The sequence below is a fragment of the Symphalangus syndactylus genome, chromosome 2 (assembly GCF_028878055.3).
Source record: "Symphalangus syndactylus isolate Jambi chromosome 2, NHGRI_mSymSyn1-v2.1_pri, whole genome shotgun sequence".
Classification (NCBI taxonomy): domain Eukaryota; kingdom Metazoa; phylum Chordata; class Mammalia; order Primates; family Hylobatidae; genus Symphalangus; species Symphalangus syndactylus.
In genome coordinates, this window is record NC_072424.2 from 38,503,852 (window position 1) to 38,522,980 (window position 19,129).

A 19,129-nucleotide genomic window follows, 5' to 3' on the forward strand; every position below is an offset into this window, starting at 1 on the left:
CTTAAGATTTTGCCTTATTCCCTTCAGATCTTTTTTTTTTTTTTAAGAAAAAAGTTAAATATCTGTTTGAAGCTTCCTTTGTATGTTCGCTGGTCCTACTCCTTGACTTTTCTTCTCAGATTAACTTCTGAAGTTGATTTATATCCTTTCTGTCCATATTTTTATACTTTTACTGTAAGTGTGTAACAGTTTATAAAATTGTTTTACCTGTTTGAAACTACAAAAATGATACCAAACTCTTATTTTACAACTTGCCTTATTTTCACTAACATTATTTGAGTTTTATTCATATTGATACATGTAGATCTAGGGTTTTTTTCTTTTTTTTGGCATTTTATCCTTATTCTCTGTGAGATGGTAGATCGTTTATTTTTAGCTGCTATATTTTTCGTTCTATGAGCGGGCCTAGTTTTATTGTAATGAATTACCAATGAAGAGTTAGGTAGTTTCTAGTTTTTCCTTATTACAAACACTGCCACAATAACGTTCTTATCCAGTGCCTCCTGGATACAGTGTACATGTGCAGGTTTCCATAGAGTAGCATTACTCAGTGTATGGTGTGGGCCAGTGCCCTATCACCAGCTTTTTGTTTCTGAGCCTCAATGAGATGAATACAGAAATTGAGAACGAGTGTTTAGAAGTTTTTATAGCATTTTAATACAGCAGTTTTATGTCTGTTGAATCAAAAATTAAAAATCAGAGCTTATATATTTATGTTTTTGTTTTTTAATTTCTTTTTTCTAGTACTACAATTTTTGTTATAGTTTACAATTTATTGGTTCCTCATAAATTGAAATACACACACAAAAAGGTAAGGTACTTTTCCACAGGTAGTTTGAGAAGTACTGCTCTAGAATAGCTATCTCAAAGTAGAATTGATGGGTCATAGGGTAGCATGTCTTCACATTCAACATATTGACAAATTGCTCTCTCAAGTACTTCTTTGATTTTACCGTCTCTTCAACAATATTTGATTTCCAGTTTCTATGCTGCCATATTTGAATTCCCATTTCCACACATCCTTCTCGGTCCTTGGAGTTATCAGACTTAAAAATTTATGCCAGTTTAATGGAAGACATGGTATCACATAATTTCAATTTGAATTTCCCTGATTGTTAGTAAAGTTGAATATTGCTTATCGGTCATTCAAGTTTCCTTTTTTGTTGTTGTTATATGAATTGCCTATTAATATCCGTAGCCCATTATTTGATTGCTTTTTTGAGTTGATTTGTAAGAGTCCTTTCTATCTCCTGGATTCTGATCCTTTTTCAGATTTATACATTTCCAACATCTTCTTTCAATTTGTGGCTTGTCTTTGAACTTTACAGTGTCTTCAATATACATAATGTGTAGTTTTTGTGTAGTCAAATTCGTTAGTCTTTTCCTTTATGTTTTGTGCTTTTCCTATCTTAAGAATTCTTTCCCTAGTCCAAAGTAATACTTTCATTCTAAAAGTTTTAAAGTTTTGCTTTTCATATTTAAGTCTTTAACCCATCTGGAATTTATTTTGGTGTTGAGTATGACATAAGGATTCAGTTTAATTTTTTCAAGTGGCAAGCCAATTGTCTCAGACTGTTTATTGAATAGTTTATTGTTTCCTCTACTTATTTCTAATGCCATATCCATCATATAATAAGATACTATACATAATTTGTTCTGATGCCAGAATCTGTTTTATTTTCCAATTTTTTGGTCTCTCCTTCCCCAATATTACTTTTTTTTAATTATTGTAGCTTTTATGTTAAGTCTTGCTATGTGGAGAGTGAGTTGTGTAACTATTTCTCTTACCTGTTAACTATTCCTAACTATATTTAAAATTATCCTGGACTATTCTAGGCCCTTTATTCATCCACATGAATTTTAGAACCAGCTCCTTAGTTTTGTGAAATATTGTGTTGGGATTTTGATTGGAATTGCATTGAATGTATGCATCAATTTGGAGAAAATTATGATGTTGAGTCTTATAAATCTATTTCTCCATTTAGGAGAGTTGTCTTTTAAGAAGTGTCATAATTTTCTTCTAAAGTTCTTGCACATTTATTAAAGATTTGTTCTTATATACCTTTTTTATTGACTTTTTTAAAGGCACATTTTCTAATTGGTTTTGTATAAGTATGCTGTTGATTTTTTTATTTAGCAATATTGCTGAAGATGCTCTTATTTCTAATAGTCGCTTAGATTTCCCATGAACAATCATATGGTCTTCAGACAATAGGTCCTTATCTTCACATAAGGACAATTTTATTTTTCTTCTAAGTCACATACTTTTTATTTCTTCCTATCTTACTGCTTTAGGATATGACTTCTAGTACAGTGCAGAAAAGAAAGTGACAAGCATTCTTGTCCTTAACTTTAAATAGTCCCAGTGACATTTGCTGTACTTAACACTGGTTAATGAAGTTTCAATCTGTACTTTGCTTGCTGAGAGCTTTTATTTTGAATGGCTGTTAAAACTTTCAGAATTTTTTTGAGAGAGAGTCTCGCTTTGTCACCCAGGCTGCAGTACAATGGTGTAATCACAGTTCACTGCAGCCTCAGCTTCCTGGGCTTCAGTTATCTTCCCACCTCAGCCTCTTGAGTAGCTGAGACTACAAGTGCACGCCACCACACCCAGGTAATTTTTGTATTTTCTGTAGAGACAGGGTTTCACCATGTTGCCTAGGCTGGTCTTGAATTCCTGAGCCCAAGTGATCCACCTGCCTCAGTCTTCCAAAGTGCTAGGATTACAGGTGTGAGCCACTGTGCCCAGTCTGAAAATTTTTTTTACATATATTGAGATGTTTTTAAAGCTGTTAATATGGTAAATTATATTAACAGATTTATCTTTGCGTTCCTGGGATAAACAGTCCACTTGGTCATCATATAGGTCATTATATACATTTTTATATAGTTTGCTGATAATTTCTTTAGAATTTTTACCTTTATTTTCATAAATGAGATCAGCTTATAATTTTCTTATACTTTTAGTGTTAGGTTTTTTTGTATCATGGTTATACTATCCCCAAGATGAGTTGAAGAGCATGGCTTCCTTTTCTGTGTTCTATTGTATATCACATCATTATGTATCAGATCTGTATAATTTCATCTTTGTAGGTCTGGTGGAACTCGTAAAAGCCATCTTAGTCTTGTGGGGTTGCTGCTTTTTTTCATTTGCTTTTTGTGGTAACATTTAACCTATTGATTTAATTCCTGTATTGAGTATAGGTCTATTCAGATACATGTTTCTTTTTAAGCCAGTTTTGGTAATTATATTTAATTAGAAAATTGTTCATTTCATCTGATATTTCAAACTTGGGGGCATAAATTTGTAGAATTCTCTCATGACTTTTAAAACCTCTACCAAATCTCTGTGCCCCTTTTCATTGCTAATACTCTTTGCTTGTGCCTTTTCTTTTGCTGTATCAATTTTGCCAGAGGTCTGTTTTATTTTATTTATCTTTTCAGAGAATTGGCTTTTGTTTTGGTTTTGTTGTTTGTTACTTTGTTTTAATTATATTATTTACACTTTTTAAAAATTATTTCCTTCCATCTTTTTTTTTTTTTTTTTAGTTTATTCATTTGTTCTTTTTTAACTTCTTGAGTTGGATAGTTAAGTTTCAGTCTTTTCTAGTGGAAACATGGAAGATTATAAATTTTCTTCTAAGGATTGCTTTAGCTATGTTTCACAGGTTTTGAAATGTACTTTGTATATTGGTGTTCAGTTTTAATTCTTTTAAAAACCTTTTCCTTCTAATTTCTTCTTTGGCTCATGAATTATTAAAAGTATGTGTTTCAATTTCTGGTTTAGTGGGTTTTGAGGGGCTACCTTTTTATTGTTGATTTCCAATGTTACTACATTGTAGTCAGAAAATAAGACCTGTTATAGGGATTCTTAAATATTTATTGAAAATTGCTTTGTGGCCTACCTGTACATGGTCCTTTTTCGTAAATGTCTGTGTGCTTGAAAAAATTGAATCTGTGTTCTCTGGTTGTTGGATGCAGGTTTCTTTATATACCCATTTGGTCAGGCTTATGAATTGTGTTGTTCACATCTTCTGTATTCTTCTAATTTTTGCCTTCTTGACCTATCAATTACTGAGAAAGATGTGTTAAAATTTCCCACTATGACCATGAGTAATTTTTTTCTTTATATATTTTGGGACTATATCATTAAGAACATTCAGGTTCAGGATTGTTATATCTCCCTGGAGAATTGCTTCTGTTTTGTAATAACCTTTATCCCTAGATATGTTTTTAACTTAAGAGCTATTTTGCCTGATAATATAGCTATACCAGATTTTTCTCGGTTATTTTCTTGGTGTACCTTTTCCCATTCTTTTACTTTCAACTTTTCTATGTTGTTATGTTTTAGGTGTGTCTCTTGTAAACAGCATATAGCTGGATTTTGTTATCTTATCCAATGTGAGAATCTGTCTTTTAACTGGTGAGTTTAGTCTTTTTATATTTATTGTGGTTACTGCTATATTTGGATGTATTTGTATCATTTGATTATGTGCTATTTACCATGCATTTTTCTCTGCTTCTTTTTCCCTTTTCTGATTGGTATTGAATTGATTGAATTTTCTTTTCTTTTCTTCCTTTTACTTGATTGGAAGTTTTACATTCCATTTCTGGAATGTATAACTAGTTGTTAATCATTCTATCCTCTTCTTGAACAGTACCTTAGAATGCTTTAACTCTTATCACTGTCCTCCAGTCTTACATTTTATTATTGCATAGTATTTTAGTTTCATGTTGTCTTTATTCTCCCATCGATTATGATCATTATGATTAATCCTTACAGTAAACATTTATTTTGATTGACATGTGTTGAGTAATGTTTTTTCGTCTCCATTGTTTCTGGTGATTTTTTTTTTTCTAGTAATTTTTTTTTCAGTGAAGACTAAGGAGTGAAAGTTATCTTCAGTCCTCCTTGGTCTGAAAATGCTTTTATTTCATTCTTGAATGGTAATTTAGCCTACAATTCTAAACCAAGCTAATTTTTCCTTATCAATATGGCAGTATTATTTCAATTTTGTTTGGCTTCTTGCACCTATTTACAAGTATGCTGTTAGTCCAGTTGTTCCTTTTGAGTAATCAGCCTTTCTTCTCTTTTTGCTTTTAACATGTTTCAGTCTGTATTTGGGTGTTCTTCAGTTTCACTGTGATGTGGCTAGGTAGAGAAGAGGTTACTTCTTAACTGGGCTGGTTGGTAGAGTGTTTTACTTCCCCTTTCATTAGAGTTGCAGCCCTCTAGAGGTCTCAGTTTTATGCAAGGGTCTTAGTCCTAATATCACAAGGCCTCATCTCCTGGTCTTGCATGGGTAGTAACCCAGGTCCCACTCCCTTCTTGTCTAATAACCACCCCAGGGACGCCACCATACAGGCTTTCGGCTCTCCCTTGGCTTAAGTTACTTGAGGATCTCTCATTCTTTCTTACAACTCAGCCATGCATTAAAAAACAAATTACTAAATTTCATCTAGCGTTTTAAGAGGTTGTTAGCTAAAGGGTTTTCTCTCTGGCCTTTTGGCCTTTTGCACCATTTTTCTAGAAGTCTGGTCGTGCTTTTTATTGATTTATTCCCACATGACAGAGAGCTTTGTTGAATGAGATTACCACAACAGTCCCCCTATGTTGAGGCAACATCCTCTGGGTTCTAGCTGCAGGCTTCAGATTCCTCACCTTTTATTCATGCTTTATCTTGAGTTTCTGCTTACAGTTCAATTTCTAGCCCCATTGAACATAGTAGTTTAGTTTTTGGATGGTGTAATATAGATTGATTTTACATTGGTGGAGAAAGAGAGAATTATCTCCTGGAGTAGTTCGTAAAGCATACTGTTTTATGGAAAGAAAAAAATCACTTGGAAGTTTTCTTTCCATTATGTACTTTCTCTAGGGGTCAGAGATAAGATGTCTTAAAATACCCATCTTCTTTGACTGAAAAGGAGAATTGAGAATGTTCTTTAAGAATAGCAGTGATTGAATGTCAAGTGTAATTCAAGTCTTTCTTCCTTGTCCTGGGTCATTTGGGTAGGCCAGAGGTTTATTAAGGGTGTTTAGTTTCCTCTGCGTGTACTTGCTTGCCATACCAACATGTTCACTCCCAATGCTTGTTTTCACCTTCCCAAATGAATCACACTGCTTTCTGCTTTATTTCCCTACAGCAGTTGGAATACTCCTCTTCTGGTACCATTTTCATCATGTCATTTCCCTAATGGTAACTTAACAGTAGATCTTGAGTATAGTAAAACTAAGCTCCTTAGCCTGTCACTCAAGACAGAGGTCTCCTAGCCCTCTTTCTCTTCTTATTTTTTGTTGTCTTCTCTTGTTGGCTGGTTCCATATCACCTCTCCATTGTGACTTGTTCATTTGTGCTTTCTTGTCTTTCTTTTTTTTGTTTTTGTTTTTGTTTTTGAGGCAGGGCCTCACTCTGTCACCCTGGCTGGAGTGCAGTGGCATGATCATGGCTCACCGTAGCCTTGACCTCCCAGGCTCAAGAGATCCTCTTGCCTCAGCCTCCTGTGTAGCTGGGACTATAGGCACGCACTATCATGCTTGGCTGATTTTTTAAGTTTTTTGTAGAGATGGAGGTCTCACTGTGTTGCTTAAGCTGGTCTTGAACTCTTGGGCTTAAGAGATCCTCCTGCCTCAGCCTCCCAAAGTGCTGGGATTACAGGCGTGAATCACCATGCCTGGCCCTTCTTGTCTTTCTCTGTGCTTCCTGGCATGTCTTCTTAGGTCATATCCATTATTTCCTTTAAGATTACTTCCAGAAGGTCTTCCTTGGTTTAACTTATGTCACTCATTCTTTCTTTGTCCTGCCACATTAATTGTCCTGTGTTGCCATGCATTTATGTTGCTCTGTTTTTATTCTGTGGTACTTTCATAAAGTATCTTTTTTTCCCATTAGCTTGTGGACCGTTGCTACAGAGTTGCATGAAGGACTGGCACTTTAACCTTTTTTACTCCTTCTTCCCACAAAACTAGCACTGTCAAAATAGAACAGTAAATTAGAAAATAAATTCCCTTTTTTCCTTTGAGTAGTTTACAGTCTGACTAGATAAAACTTAGTGAAACAATTAGCACATAAAACTTTCTGTAATTAAATGTTAGACTGTGTGCTGCTGGTTCAAAGTGCCTCAGGTACTGTAGAAATGGTTTTGAATGTGTCTTCTTATGTTGTATGATTATAGAAGCAGAGAAGATTGCACAAGTGGCAAAAATTCGGTTTCAGCAGAAAGTGATGGAAAAAGAAACTGAAAAGCGCATTTCTGAAATCGAAGGTACATTGTGGGGAGAGGATGAAGCTCTGACTGTCCTGAACTGCCTCCTCTCTGCTCCAGGGATCAGGCCTTTGATTGTGGTGGGTGAGAAGGCCATAGACAGAATAATCTGGTCTGGAAGAAGTAGATGGCCTGATAGTCTAAATAAATTTTTTTTAATTGCTATCACATATCCAGCTTTTGGGTTTGTTTGTGACTGTGGGTAGCTCAGCTTTCCTTTTCTTCCTTAAATTGGGACTTATTAGCTTCCACTTTATTTTCAGGCAGACAAGGTATGAAAATTACCCATAATCAATGTAAAGAATATACAAGATAATAAACCCCATCACCACCAGTTTCTTTTCCACCTGTCCAAAAAAAACAAAATTAATTGGGGGGAAAAACAGTTTTCATGGAGGGCCTCACACTACTTGATTTCACATAGTGAGATGTTGATGTTCTTAGCTCGGTCTTGAAGTCACTTGTTTATATATTGCTGCTTCCTGTCTGTCTCTGTTGACTGATTCTGGATCAAATTTGGAGGGGCTGGAGATGATGCAGTAAATAGAGTTTTTATGTGGACTTATTTTACTTGAAGCTTAGTGCCTGGGTGGAGTGTAAGGCTTTGAAGGTGATAGGAGGTGGGAGAGTGGGTGGAGGAAAGAAGGAACAACTTAGAGTAGAAAACAAGTGGGCTCAGATGGGCTGAGAGTTATTTGACAGTGAAAAGAGTATTCCTCTTTGAGAAGTTGCTGTCTGGGGACTGGGACTTGAAAACTGCTAATAGGTTTTTAAAACTTTCAATGTGAAATAAGCAGTCACAATATTAAGCAGTGGGGAAAGGGACTCTTAACTAGCTGAGGAAATGGATTGACACTTTTCCTTTGTTTATTTGCTAGATGCTGCATTTCTGGCCCGAGAGAAGGCGAAAGCAGATGCTGAATATTATGCTGCACACAAATATGCCACCTCAAACAAGGTGACTGACTCCCCGGCCACTTTCCTAATGATGCATTTCGGGGTTTTGCTTTCTCTTTTCAGGAGCTCTGATATGACAGAAGTGATTTTATCCATTATCAAGAAAGTGTAGTGACCAAGACATCCTCCAGAATTAGTCAGTTAGCAAGAAATATTTCACATTCATTGGGTAGGGACACAGGCCAAAAGCCATAAATCCATTCATTTCTACTGCTATATAAGGCTGAATAATTAATAAAGTTGAAAGTCTTCTGAAATAAGAGTGACAGAAGGGTAAAGTCTATTTAGAATTGCTTTCCAAATAAGGTAGTTTTTTTGGTAGATACTTAGCTTGATTAGAGCAGTATTTCTCATCAAAGGCATTCCTGGCATTTGGGGTTGAGATACTTTTTCATTGTTGAAGACCATCTCATGCATTGTAGGATATTTTGTATCCCTGGCCCTTGTCTACTAAATGTCAGTAGTGGTCACCAATTGTTTTAACTGCCACACACACATGCACTTATTTCCATATGCCCCTTGTTGAGTACTCCTTGTTTATTGGATTTAAAAAACTATCCCAGTCATGAGGAATTTCGTGTGGGATAACTTGAGAAGGCAGGTTGGGTGATATATAGGTGATAATTTGGTGTAAGGACTGGGGTAAGCTGGCTAGAGGGTACAGGGCTAGTGAGCAGGGGCTATTTAAGAGGCAGCTAGAACTCTGATAGTATTCTGAGAAGGGAAGGATATGTCCAAGATTTATAAGATTATTGTGGAGCAGATTGGAACAGATAAAGGGTTGAGAAAGCGATTACTAAAGTAGATGATGCAGTTTGAAGGATTACAGTCAAGTTTTAAGATATAGACAGAGCTTTCAATTTAGAAAGAGAACAACATAATCCGTATTTAGAAGAAATGATAAGATATGATAGAATCAGAGTTGTCAGTACTTTGAAAACCAATATAAATTTTAAAATGAACATAACATTGAAAGACACATTTCTATAGACACAGAATGGAATTTGGCCAAGAGAAAGGCATGACAGGAAACTCCAGTTGAGGAAACTAGGAGTCCAAATCTAATGGGAGAAGCTTGTCAGGCACAAGTTTCAAGACCTTGCCATTGAGGTCTACCTTATTCAGAAAGGGGCAGTAGTTTTATGCTATTTTGAAAAATGTGACTCAGATACTAACCTATATTAAAAAGGCTTGAGGAAGAAATGTGGTTGTGCACTATGACCAGATTTGATTGGAGTGTTTCGACAGAGGATATGAATCACCTGGAGAAGATAGAGATCCAAGGAGTGAAAGATGTCGAAGTGTAGAAAATAAATGCTGTAGGACTGTGAAGGACAAGCTGGACTTTTGCCTGGGGGACAGGCCAGGACTCAAGGAGAGGATCACAGAGCAGGGTCTGAGGGGCTTTGAAAGGCATATGTTCCAGGGAACAGTGGAAATGGGTTTTAATCAAATCCAGATAGATTCTGGTTAGATACATCTTGGCATCCTGATTTAGACAAAACAAAACAGTATGACAGAGGGAGATCTGGTGGTCAACGAGTTTTAATTAAACCCAGATAGGTTCTGGTTAGATACATCTTGGCATCCTGATTTAAACAAAACAAAAACTATGACATAGGGAGATCTGGTGGTCGACAAATATCTGTCTGTCACAAACAGCTTAAACATCCAGCTTCTGGGGAAAGGCAGAAGGCCAGATCAGGTGACATCTTGAGATTTTATTCTAGTTCTAGAATTTGTTCAAGAAAAGCAGAATCACAGCTAATGATAAGATAATGAGCACCAGCCCTTCTTTTGAAGTTCTGCTCTCATCCATTGACCTGTGTATCTCTCTCAAGAGAATCAACAGAGAACCAGGCGTGATGGCTCATTCTTGTAGACTCCCTGGAGGCTAAGATGAGAGTATCTCTTGAGCCCAGAAGTTTGAGGCTGCAGCAGCGAGCTATAATTGAACCACTACATTCCAGCCTGGGCAACAGAGTGAGATCTCATCTCCAAAAAAAAAAAAAGGCTGGGTTCAGTGGCTCACATCTTTGATTCCGACACTTTGGGAGGCCAAGGTAGGAGGATTGCTTGAGGCCAGGAGTTTGAGACCAGCCTGGCAACATAGACCCCATCTCTACAAAAATAAAAATAATTTTTTTAGAAAAGAGAATCAACAGAAACTCCAGACCAATTCCAAGTTGATTTCAACTAGATGAAATGAAAGTCACTATAGAAATATTAGTTATTATCATTAGTTATCACAAATTGTTTTCCAATTCTCCCATCCTTTTATTAAAAAGTGAACAGCTTCTCTTGCATTAAGTCAGGAGCTTATTGAAGGAATTTTAAGTCAGGAACACAACTGTTAGTGTGATAGCCACTCTCCAAAGTGAGAGAGGATCATTGGCAGTTATTCGGACTTGACTCGTGATACTCAGGAGAGCAATAGGTGAAATGTATATAGGGAGAGAGAAGACTGTTGCACCAGAGTATCCTGATGCCTTTGCTCTTGTTTGCTCCCACACAGCACAAGTTGACCCCGGAATATCTGGAGCTCAAAAAGTACCAGGCCATTGCTTCTAACAGTAAGATCTATTTTGGCAGCAACATCCCTAACATGTTCGTGGACTCCTCATGTGCTTTGAAATATTCAGATATTAGGACTGGAAGAGAAAGCTCACTCCCCTCTAAGGAGGCTCTTGAACCCTCTGGAGAGAACCTCATCCAAAACAAAGAGAGCACAGGTTGATGCAAGAGGTGGAAATGTTCTCCATATCAAGATGTGGCCCAAGGGGTTAAGTGGGAACAATGGTTATACAGACTCTTCGGATTTACAGAGAACTTACACTTCATCTGTTCCACCTGTCCTGCGAAAGTCCTGGGTACTCCACTGATTGGAGGATAGAGCCAGCTGTCTGACACACAAATGGTCTTTTCAGCCACAGTCTTATCAAGTATCCTATATGTGTTCCTTTCTAAACTACTCATGAATGAGGAAAGTCTGATGCTAAGATACTGCCTGCACTGGAATGTTAAACACTAAATGTATAACAAGCTGTGTTTTCCTAAGCTGAGATCTGTTGAATAATGTTTACATTGGTCCCCCGGGGAAATGTATGCTCAGCCATTCAAGAGATGACTGAGAAGATGGTAAGATCAAGAAGACTGGTTGCACCTGGGACCCAGGCCCTTTCTTTGGGATCCAGTCCCAGCCTTCATCCATGTGATTAAGATCCAGGTCGCTGAAGTTCCCCAGGAAATGATCTTCCACTTGAGCAACCTTTTACTTGATATGATTTGCACCTTTCTGTTTTCCTACAGTCAGGGTGGTGGCCTGCAGGGACCTGAGCTTTGCTACCCAACCAGATTCCTCAGAGATTCCTAATCACTAGTTTCTTGTATTCATAAGCTCAGAGATAGAGAGGGCTTGGTTTGAAGTTTGGGGTGAGATGAAACCTTTGCTCTGAGCCAAAGCTCTGGGGCCCTGCATTCCCTCCATTGGGTGATGACTGTCAGCATCACTGCCGCAGGCCATGCTTGACTAAGGTGCCTGGTTTTAGCCACAGCCACCTCCTTGTATGTTACCTTTCAGCCCTGACTGGCCAAGAGTGGGACAGGGCTTTAACCACAAATAGGAGCAGCATGCAATTCCTAGTGACTTGCTGCACAGTATTGTATCATAATTGCAGGAAGATTTTATTTTTAAAACTGGATCTGGGGTATATTTATTTGCCCCATCACCTCTGTCTAAAGGCCCAAGTCCTAGGGCTGCCATGGTCACAAGCACACTGATGCTCCTTAAGATTGTTTATCTGGAGCCCACATAGTGTGGAACAAAAAGTCACCTAGAAAGCATCCTTGGTGGTCATTGTCTCCTTCCCACCTGGCTCAGAGATGCTTAAATCCAAGTTGTTTCTCCAGCTCTCACCTCCCCCGGGAGATCAGGATTCCACTGACATCCTGGGCAGCCAGTGAATTTAATTTTCCATGAGAAACAACAGAGTTAACCTGTGGCAATAGGAGACCTACTTCATGTGGACCTTTTTTTTCCTTCAGTTTAACTTTTCTGGAGCAGTGTGCCGCATAGTTCGGCCTGAGTTTGTGCAACTTTTTAAGACACCTCTTGTGTACACTATGTTGAAGCTCAATAAAAAAGTCATGGGACCACTTCTAGAAATCTTTCAGCTGTCAGGCCTGTCAGTCTCATGACAGTTCGTTGGTTGTGCCAAACACTTTATTTGGGAAAGGAAAGCCCAGATTTGAATGGGTCTTTCCCCTGGGCCTTATCCTATAGAGGCATTTGTAATATGGAGAAAATAATTTTTCATTTTTGCTCATTTAATTCTATAAATTCTCTTTATAAATGAATTTTGTGTTCTTTAGTTCTCCTTAAAAGAACTTTTGAATTATAAAAATAAAATCTTTACCTGTCGAATTGTTGCTGCAGATGATTGTTGTGGAAAATCTGGATCATTGACCTCTGTGCTTTCATTCCTAGAGATGTTTTATAGTTACATGAGCAAAAGCTGTTGCCCCAAAGTGATGGCCCTGGAGGCGGGGCTGAGGAACAGGGAAATGCCGCTGTGAAGTCTTAAAGCACTTCTGCTTAAACTCCACGTGTGAGGAGTGTGCCTCCCTGTGCCCTCTCAGCTCTTAGGCTGGCCGTCTTTCGGGGTGTTCCTTTTTGCAAATATACACTGTAATCTTGAGTCTAAATTTATATGTTGAAATGCTACCTTTTTTAAAATAAGAAACTAAATAAAATTATTTTACTATCAGTGATTTGTGTTTTTTTTCCCACGTCTTCATTTTTCTGTCATCTTAACATGCTCCTAAGGCTGTCTTGCACATTTCAACTAGGGAGCCAGTTTATTTGCGGGTTTAACTTAACTGTAGAGGCTTTTGTTATACTCTTGCCAGAATACTGCCTACCTGGTATAAGAATGTTTAAAACAAGGTGTCCACTCTTTGCTGACTCCTGGAATTTAACAAGGGGTGTTCTTCTAATTCTTTGTGGGACAGAGCCTGCAGCAGAGGGGCAAGGAGGGAGGATGGAGCATCAGGCCACTGGGATCCATCCCTGAGAGCAAAAGTACATCTACACTGAGGAGAGGAGGAGACAGACCAAGCCAGAGAAGGACAATTTGTGTAAATTATAACTGGTAATGTAATGGCACAATATAACCAACTTCACTGTTAAGATGTTAGCGGCCCAAGAGCCAGAGTTGGACCTGCTCTTCCCAAACGTTCTGTATTTCCTCCTGGGGTCAATTTCCTGGTGATCTTGGGTCAGCAGGGAGTGGTAATGGGAGTTTTGGGGAAAGCAGCTCTTTCCTCCTGTTCTTATGGGATCAACTCTATAGTATCCTAGGTCAGTTGTTGTGGACCTGAGAATAATTTGACCATCCTATAGGCTATTGGTAGGTATTAAAATGAAGTGATTTCTGCCTGTTCTGTGGCAAAAGAATTTGTGAATTAGAAGCTGTGGCTTCTAATCGCTTTAGGATTAAGTCTCAAATGTGTGCACACGAAGTTCGTGATCTGGCCCCTGCTGTCCTCTCCAGCCACCCTTCTCTAAGGTCCCTGAATGCACCTTCTGTCTGTCCCTTCTCATACATTGTTCCATCTGTCTGGTTCACTTTCCTTCCCTCGTAGTGCTGACTTTCCTCAGCCAGCTCCTGAGTCTTTATCACTTGTTCAGATGTAAAAGCTTCAGTTCACTTTGAACTGCTTGGCCTGGGTTAGCATCCTGTATTTTCCCCCCGTCACACGTCATGTACACTTCATGTCTCTCATTATGTGCTCAATGTCTGTTTTCACAAATGCTAATCTCTCTGAGGGCAGGGGCTGTGGCTGTGCTGTTCCCTGGGGATTGTTTCTGTTGCTAATGCCTAAGATGGCATCTGGCCCATATAAGATGGCTTTGTTGTATGAAAGAACAAAAGGTTGAATATGACATGCAGGTATATCAGGCAAGAGAGTCATGGAAAAAAGAACTTAGAAGTGAGCCTACAGTGTCCATGTCAGGACTTTATGTGTAACCATGGGAAGTTACCTAACATCTCTGAACCTGTTTACTCATCGTTGCAGGGCGACTCTTCAGTGGGTTCAGGAGGATATGTTGATGCATCTAGCGTAGAGATTTGCACATGGTAATTGCTGGGATGCATTAGTTCACCTTGTCTGCAGGAGTCAGTTGTCTACAGGAGTCAATGTATGTGTCTGTCTCTGAGTAGCTATAAGTTCCCATAGTGGAGAGAGTGAGCACAGTGCCTGCTACCTGCAATTGCATACTAGAACACATTGATTAATGTCTTCAGCAGCTATGAGCTAAGCTAGCTGGATGTTAAACCCCAACCACAGCCCTCCAGGAGCATCCCTACAAGCTGGGCCAGCTTCTCATCTTTCTCCTAGTCTCTGCCCTGGTATAAGCACTTAAAACGAATTTACTAGGCGAGGCACAGTGGCTCATGCCTGTAATCCCAGCACTTTGGGAGGCTGAGGTGGGCAGATCATGAGGTCAGGAGCTCAAGACCAGCCTGATCAACATGGTGAAACCTCATCCTACTAAAAATACAAAAATTAGCTGGGTGTGGTGGCACGTGCCTATAATCCCAGCTACTTAGGAGGCTGAGGCAGGAGAATCACTTGAACCTGGGAGGTGGAGGTTGTAGTGAGCCGAGATCGAGCCACTGCACTCCAGGCTGGGCGACAGAGCAAGACTCTGTCTCAAAAAAAAAAAAAAAAAAAAAAATTACTGTTAATTCATTGCTCACTCCTAGTGTCTATTTTGACATAGACCGTAATTCAGAATGACGTTTTACTTGTTTCCCTTACCATATTTCTTCTGAATTATTACCTGTCTTTCCAATTTTTCTTATTTCTTTCAATCAATTTTTCTACTTTTTTTTTTTTAATTTAAAAAAATGTCTTCTTCCGGCGGGGCTCGGTGGCTCACACCTGTAATCCCAGCATTTTGGAAGGCTGAGGAGGGCAGATCAACTGAGGTCAGGAGTTTGAGACCAGCCTGGCTAACGTGGTGAAACCCTGTTTCTACTAAAAATACAAAAAAAAAAGTCTCCTTTCCTCCTATAAATATTTATTGAGTATCTACTGTGGGCTAGTTGCTGAGGCAACAAAAAGCCATATAGCCTTGTGTGTGTGTGTAGGATGGGGCAATACAGCAGTAAGTAGGCAAGTGTGATAGTGTGGTAAGTAAGCAGGGTGTTCACTGGGTGCTGTGGGGCACCAGTAAAGATCAGCCCAGCCTTGTGGTTTCTAGGAAGCAATGTCTGATCTGAGCCAAATTTGTAAGGATGGACAGGAGGCAGACAGCCAGCTGAAGAGAGCAGTGGTGATGGTGGAGTGTGTTCCAGGCAGTGGGAGAAGCACTTGCTATTGCATTTCAAAATGCAGTGCCAGGAGGCATGAGAGGCCGTCCACTGCAGACCTTACGAGGCTCTACTATTCATTTCATAGCTGAGATTTAGAGAGATTACATTACTCAAGATCCCATGAATATGAGTGGCAAAGTAAGGATTTGAACCTGTCATATTCCAGATCCAAGTTTACCACAGCCCTTTATATTTGCCTTTGAAGCCATTAGGTTGAGGGTGATGGAAGCTCTAAATTGAGGGGAGATTTTAGAGGATGTTTAGAGATTTGTAAGCCCTGCAATCGAGGTCAGGAAAAAGGATAATCAGATGGTTCATGTGTGAAGTGGTGACTTACGGGTGACTTCTCTGCCCTCTGCAGAGCTTGGCAGAGGTGCTCTCAGTAAACTGAGTGGTATGACAGCTGATTCCAGAAAGATCAGCCCTTTGGAGCCTGGGGAAGCAGCTCCCCTTATTTGGGTTACAAAGCAAGTGGAGGTGAACAGTGCAGGGCTGATGGCACAACACCCAGATCCTGTTTGCAGATGTGAATCACTCATTCTCCCAGTTGCTGGGAGTGTTCGTGGTGACAGCTTTTAGCAGAGTCGCTCTGCAGAAATTTTCCTCAGCTAAAGACCCCTGCCCGGGGCCAAGATGGCATCCCCTTCCTGGGAACAGCACACTCCATAAGTGGTTGATGCAGGGGTAGAAAGGCAATTTGTCCAAAACAAAATTGCATTGGTTTTCTCCATATGCAAGTCTGTCAGGGTGTGCATCTTAATAAGCACAATAACTATAACTGGATTTCAGACACATAAGGCAGGTTCTGACAAACTGGGTGTGTCTGATGCTTCTGGCGCCCCATCACAATTCCGCTCCACCCCACCTCTTATTCCAGCTGTGGCCATGGCAGACAGTTCCATGAGGCATCAATTCACTTTCCTCTGACTGCATCTCACCTCATACATGAGCTGCACTTACTGCTTTTCACCCTAGGGATCCTCCAACACTATGGAGGCTGCAGTCAGTCCAAACATATGCTCAACTCGGGCACAAGACTTAATAGCCTCTGGGACAACCTCCAACTGGTAGGAGACAGGACCACAAATGGTTAGAGAGGTGGCCCAAAAAAACCTTTTCAATGGAGACAGCAACCTTCCTGACGCAAGAGAAACTGTGAAAATCACATTAAATACAATTCTACAGATGTTTGTTGAGTACCTGATATGTGCCAGGAAACCTAAAATGTATGAAGTAATGGGCCAGTAATGAACAACAGTGAGTAAGACAGACATAGTCTCTGCTCTGTTAGAATCAACAGTCTCGGGCTGGGCGTGGTGGCTCATACCTGTAATCCCAGAACTTTCGGAGGCAGAGGCAGGCAGATCACAAGGTCAGGAGTTTGAGACCAGCCTGGCCAATATGGTGAAACCCCGTCTCTACTAAAAATACAAAAATTAGCCAGCTGTGGTGGCATGTGCCTGTAGTCCCAGCTACTCGGCAGGCTGAGGCAGGAGAATCGTTTGAAGCCAGGAGGCAGAGGTTGCAGTGAGCTGAGATCACGCCACTGCACTCCAGCCTGGGGGACACAGTGAGACTCCATCTCAAAAAAAAAAAGAACAGTCTGGTGGGAAAGTAGACCATAACCAAAGCACTTGAGAGACTTATCAAAGTGGGAGGAATGCAGTGCTAGGAGGGTCTAAAAAAAGAGCGAGAAGATAATGAAAAAGAGCATCAGCCAGTTAAAGATCGGGGAATAACAACTCAATAAAAAGACAACCCAATTTTAAAATGGGCAAAGGATCTCAACAGACATTTCTTCGACAAGATATACAAATGGCCAATAAAAACATGAAAAAGGGCCGGGCGCGGTGGCTCAAACCTGTAATCCCAGCACTTTGGGAGGCCGAGGCGGGCGGATCACGAGGTCAGGAGATCGAGACCATCCTGGCTAACACGGTGAAACCCCGTCTCTACTAAAAATACAAAAAATTAGCCGGGCATGGTGGCGGGTGCCTGTAGTCCCAGCTACTTGGGAGGCTGAGGCAGGAGAATGGTGTGAACCCGGGAGGCAGAGCTTGCAGTGAGCCAAGATCGTGCCACTCCAGCCTGGGTGACAGAGCGATACTCCGTCTCAAAAAAAAAACAAAAAAAAAAAACAAAAAAACATGAAAAAGATGGTCGACATCTTTAGTCATTAGACGAATGCAACAAGATAGCCACTTCACATCCACTAGGATGGCTATAATAAGAAAGGCAGTAACTAGTGTGGGCAAGGAAGTGAAGCAACTGGAATCTGCATAATTTGCTGGTAGGAATGTAAAATGAGGGAACTTTCTTAGAAAACATTTTACAGTTTCTCAAAATGTTAAACAGTTAACATACGATCCAGCAATCTCACTTCTGGGTATCTACCCAAAAGAATGGGAACATGTCCACACGAAGACTTACACAAGAATGTTCATAGCAGCATTATGCATAGTAGCCAGAAGGTGGACACAACCCCAGAGTGTCCATCACCTGATGAATGGATAAATCAAATGTGGTCTATCCATACAATGGAATATTCTATAAAAAATGAATGAAGTACTGATGCATGCTACAACACGAATAAGCCTTGAAAACATTAGGCTAAGAGGAAGAAGCCAGGTTCTAGTTATATTAAATGTTCATCATAGACACATCCCTATGGACGAAAAGACTGGTGGTTGCCTGAGGCTGGGAGGAGAGGGAATTGAGTAGCTGCTAATGGGCACAGCGTTTCTTCTTGGGGTAATGAAGAGATTTTAAAATTTGATTTTGGTGGTAGTTGCATAATTCTGTATATACTAAAAACTATTGAGGCTGGGCATGGTGGCTCACACCTGTTATCCCAGCACTTTGGGAGGCTGAGGTGGGCAGATCATTTGAGGTCAGGAGTTTGAGACTAGCCCGACCAACATGGTGAAATCCTGTCTCTACTAAAAATACAAAAAAAGTAGCTGGGCATGGTGGTGTCCGCCTGTAATCCCAGCTACTGGGGGAGGCTGAGGCAGGAGAATCACTTGAACCCAGGAGACGGAGGTTGCAGTGAGCCAAGATCATGCCACTGCACTCCAGCCTGGGTGACAGAGCAAGACTCCATCCCAAAAAATAAAAATTAAGGCTGGGCACAGTGGTTCACACCTGTAATCCCAGCACTTTGGGAGGCTGAGATGGGTGGATCACGAGGTCAGGAGATCGAGACCATCCTGGCTAACACGGTGAAACCCCGTCTCTACTAAAAATACAAAAAATTAGCCGGGTGTGGTGGTGGGTGCCTGTAGTCCCAGCTACTCGGGAGGCTGAGGCAGGAGAATGGCTGAACCCAGGAGGCGGAGCTTGCAGTGAGCTAAGATCGTGCCACTGCACTCCAGCCTGGGGGACAGACTGAGACTCCATCTCAAAAAAAAAAAAAAAATTAAAAATTAAAAAAACAAAAAATAAAAACTACTGAACTGTATACTTTAAATTATAAATTGTATGGCATATGAATTATATCTCAAGCTGTTATTTTTTTAAAGGATTGA

The 19,129-nt window shown here is 40.0% G+C and overlaps 1 protein-coding gene across 4 annotated transcripts in view; it reads left to right on the forward strand.

Moving 5' to 3' along the window:
• Nucleotides 1-12,986, forward strand: part of ERLIN1 (ER lipid raft associated 1) — a 36,264-nt gene extending 23,278 nt beyond the window's left edge. For all 4 annotated transcript variants that reach the window (XM_055252254.2, XM_055252260.2, XM_055252267.2 and 1 more), the window contains 3 exons: nucleotides 7,174-7,263; nucleotides 8,142-8,221; nucleotides 10,736-12,986. In XM_055252254.2, coding sequence (XP_055108229.1) covers nucleotides 7,174-7,263; nucleotides 8,142-8,221; nucleotides 10,736-10,957 — 392 coding nt within the window. In that variant the 3' untranslated portion in view covers nucleotides 10,958-12,986. The remainder of the gene's footprint in view (nucleotides 1-7,173; nucleotides 7,264-8,141; nucleotides 8,222-10,735) is intronic.
• The last annotated feature ends 6,143 nt before the right edge of the window (nucleotides 12,987-19,129 follow it).